Source organism: Lactuca saligna, chromosome 7, assembly GCF_052625555.1.
Source record: "Lactuca saligna cultivar CGN05327 chromosome 7, ASM5262555v1, whole genome shotgun sequence".
NCBI lineage: Eukaryota > Viridiplantae > Streptophyta > Magnoliopsida > Asterales > Asteraceae > Lactuca > Lactuca saligna.
In genome coordinates, this window is record NC_136423.1 from 45,975,746 (window position 1) to 45,980,150 (window position 4,405).

Genomic DNA, 4,405 nt, shown 5'->3' on the forward strand with positions numbered 1-4,405 from the left:
TTAATTTGCTTGAAACGACACATTGTACACCTTTCCAAGATAGATGTCGTTGAATACAGGTGATATGTAAAGAACATTGATGTTGTTGTTTGCTTCTATGGGACCAAAGAATGCATGACATATCCAAATATCGTGTGATGTGATTGTTTCTACAGTTATCGTCATCTCTTTATGATCACCTCGCATGCATTGACCGCGCCATGTGTTAGGGTACAATGTCCATACCCAATACATACAATCGATGCTACCAAGCATTTCAGTGAACCAATGCTTATTTTCAAGCACCATGTATAATTGGTGGACATCATCGACCATAGCTTTGTGTAGATATCATTCACCGTAAAGCAAAATAACAACTTTAGCCAACTTGTAGACACTTTCCCACGTGGTCCTCTCGGACATCCACAAATACGCATCCCATTTATCCGCTCAAATGTTGTATGCTAACTGACACATGGTTGTGCATTTTTGTATCAGAGAAAAACAATTTTCTACATCTGGCATCCCACATCAATTGAAAATATGGAAATTGGCCCTCGAAGTCACCGATAGTACATAAAAATAACTCATTACTCATCCCGAACCACCATCCAAACTTTTTTAGTGTACACAGTGTAATCTGCAAAATAGTATTCTATAAGATGACTTTGCCCGACTTTGCAACTTCTCTTCAAAGGAGCTCTTATCGTTCTAAAATGTTAACTTTGAGCTTCTTGGTTTTGGTAATTGATGGAAAACGGAGTTTACAACAACAATGTTCTAAGTGGAAAAACATTTAACAATTAAATGATTAGGGCACATACAGCCTAAAGGGATCTATGTCTTTCACATAAAGACAACATACTATGAATTCACAAATTACAATAACACTAATGAAATCAGAATTCATAAAGGAAGATTACATACATTTTGATTTGTTATAGTAAACAAATCAGAAACCCTTCTTCAAAGCTTTTGGAAGCAAGCACCAGAAATCTCATGCCTCTGATGGTTAACACTTGGCTTATGAGAATGGAGTCGCTAAAAATTGTAGCTCATAGGGTCTATTTATACTTGAATTAGGAAATCCTAGATAACCCTAATTAGAATATTATATTAATATTTCAAATTAGGTAATTATCTACTCCCTAATTATTTATAAGGGATAATCTAGAAACCCTAGTTTGCCCTCCAAGAAATCGTCCACCTTAAGGGAGGAAGGTTCTTGAACCTCTTGCTGAACCATTGAACAATTATAATTAGACCCCTACACTTTTAATTAATCTAATGAATCCTAATATCAATTCCAATTAATTTCTTATTAGTTATTAATTAAATATTACTATTTCTAATTAATATATTATTCACATAATACATTAATAAATTATTCCTTTTGATTTCTAATTAAATTATTAATCATATAATTAATTAATAAATCAGTCTCTCTCTTTAAAAGTCATTATATTTAATTACTAGGTTTAAGGGCAATCAAAGATGACTTTGCTAATAATTCAAGTATATACTAATTCAATTATTGGCTTAGATACCTAATCCAGAAGTCTCCAATTTGGATAAGTCAATAAGTGTAATTATAGGTATAACTTCTAAATCAAACAACAAAGAGTGCTTCCATAGTGTTTGGGTGTCAAACCAACAAATGATGGGATAAAATAATATTAATATAACTCAAATCACTGCTATTTCTAATACTAAAGATAGTATAGAGTAAGCAGGGTCGGTCCACAGAGATACGAGACTTTTCATCTTACCATATTTTCACACATAATACAAGTAATATTTAAATTGGGGTTTGTATTTAAACTTGAATTAAACTTCATAAAAAAGAAAGATTGAAAACAAACGCAGTAAAAGAAGTACATTTCCGATTCTGACTCTTATATATGTATTATGTTGAAAGATGTAATATGATTATAACTCATGTTCAATCTAGGTTAGTAAGTTGGATATTAATAAACTCTAATATCCAAATTGGCAAAAGTATTCTATTCAAAATAAGCTCTTTAAATAAAATTTCATTTATTTGATTCAACCCAAATAAGCTCTTGCATTAAATCATTAAATGACATTAAGTTCTTGCACTAATTACCAACAATGTTTAACATTCCTCTTAAGCTTGGGATTATATAAACATTTAATCTTTGATTGCACTAATTTTGATCTAATTACAACCAAATAAGTGAGTGTTACTAACATCAAATCATAAAACATATACGAATTTCATGATTTGATTAACTAGATTGAATAGAACCCTAGTTCATTGATCAAGTGAAAAAGAGAACTAATCAAACACATGATTAAGATCAAATCAAAGATTACTAGATGTTAAACATAAGTCAAATTTAAGTTACAATCTAACAACACATACTTAAGAATTCAGATTCGGAAATGATAATAAAATCAACCACACATATCTAGGTTGGACTACAAATCAAACAAGTTTAAACTTCAAATTGACTTACAAAAAGAAATTAAAGTGTTTTCCAAGTGTTAATCTACTTGCAAAAGCTCTGAAAATCTTCTTTTCTCCTCCCAAAATCCGACCTAACCTCCATAAAAACTTATTGTCTCAATTATAAGAAGACAAAACCACTTTAAAACTGCCGAGACGTTTACACGGCCCGTGTAAACCAAAGGGTTCCATTTACACGGCCGTGTAAACAAGAAAAGTAGAATGCTTAAGTCTTCCAGGTCTTCGAAGTAGAATGTCATTGCATATACGTTTACACGGCCCGTGTAAATCAAAGGCATAAATTTACACGGCCGTGTAAACTCCTATGAAACCAAATTCTTCATTTCTTCATTCTCTCTCTTCAAAGCTCCAAAACTTCTACAACTTTGTATCCAACTCTTGATAACTTCCTCCAACAAGATCCAACCTTCATAAGTCCCTGAAATATTCTAAAAGCGTGTGAATGGAATTGCATCATGAAAAATCCCGAAATTATACAAAATGCATGAGTCTAAACCTAAATGTAATGCACTTTTATGAACTAAAACTATAAAAAATGAATGCATGAAATGCACCTAACAAATCTCCCCAAGCTTAAACCTTTCTTGTCCTCAAGAAAGAACAAGAAGATTTAAACTGGAGGAAATAAAATAGAATAGAAGAAAAGAAAATTAAAGTTAAAACTATTTGAAACTTAATGCATGAAATCAAAACAAACATGAAATGATCCAACCCAATTACCCTGTTTTGTACCATAGTTGAGAATGTACCTGTCATGCCTCGAGTTAACTTTGCTTTAGTCTCACAATATTAAATGAAAATAGAAACAAGACTTTGGCCACTCCCTAGTACAACTCAACAGAATTAAAGATCACAACACTTATTCCTTTTCAATATTATCAAGTCAATTCTTGGAACAAATTATGGTCTTACTCTCGTGAAATTATATATGACAAAACATGCTCAACCATCTTTGTTTCATAAAATATAACAATGTTCGATTCCAGCTATTTGTTGGTCAACAACAATCTTTTTCTGAAAAATATTTTCTAAAAATTCCCTAATATTTATCTAGATTGATTACAAACTTCAAACCACTTACACCAGTTGAAGTAATTAACATTCAGTCCAATGTCATAAATTCAAATCCAAGTCCAAGGGAATCTTTTGACAGCCATTTATTTTTCCTAAACACAACATCTAATTAAATTATAAACACAACTATGTACAAACTTTCTAATTACACATTTTGTTTTGTTTTTTATTTATTTATTTTTTTTTTATAAATAAAGCTCATGGCTTTCTTTGAAATCCGTGTAGCAGGCTTTCAACCAACACATCCAAATCAAATGACCTTAGTGTGCTAGATTTAAAGAGATCCCTCGGGTTTACTTGCCCGAACCTCAAAGGCCACAGATTAGCTTTATTTACTATTATTAAGTTCATGACTTTCTATGGAACCCGTATAGCGAACTTTCAACCCAATCAATCCCAAACAATTTAGCTTTAGGTGATTAGGTGTAGAACACCCCTCAGAGTTTACTTGTTCGAATCCCAAAGGTCACAGATTAACTTAATAATAGTTTTTTTATTTATTTATTTTTTTTTAATTTATTTATTTTTTAATATAACACATATACAAATAACTAAGTTAACACATAACACTCTTATTAATTTGTTTATTTGGCCAATTTCCTTATATTTCCGTCCTTGACTTTTCTATTGTGGGACATCTCACGGTCTATTACCGTGAGGGACTTCTGGACATTTTTCGAGGGATTAAATGTTAACATGCAAAAACCCGTAAGTATAGTTGAAAGCTATGTCCTCAAGCAAGGTATATATAAAAGGGAATAAGTAGAAAGAACTTTTAAGAGCGCTGGAAGGCGGGACATTGAGATTTTGCATTCTTTTTATGAACTTTTGAATTTGACATTTTAAGTTCAATTGAGCATT

General features: G+C 31.5%; 1 protein-coding gene across 1 annotated transcript; it reads right to left on the minus strand.

Moving 5' to 3' along the window:
• Positions 1-315, minus strand: LOC145006893 (uncharacterized). The gene has a single exon (XM_078965917.1). The coding sequence runs from the start codon at positions 313-315 to the stop codon at positions 1-3; it is 315 nt and encodes a 104-aa protein (XP_078822043.1).
• Positions 316-4,405: the final 4,090 nt, after the last annotated feature.

What these genes read in the sequence shown, in the direction of transcription:
- LOC145006893 (XM_078965917.1), bottom strand. Translation starts at nt 315, where the DNA reads ATGGTCGATGATGTCCACCAATTATACATGGTGCTTGAAAATAAGCAT.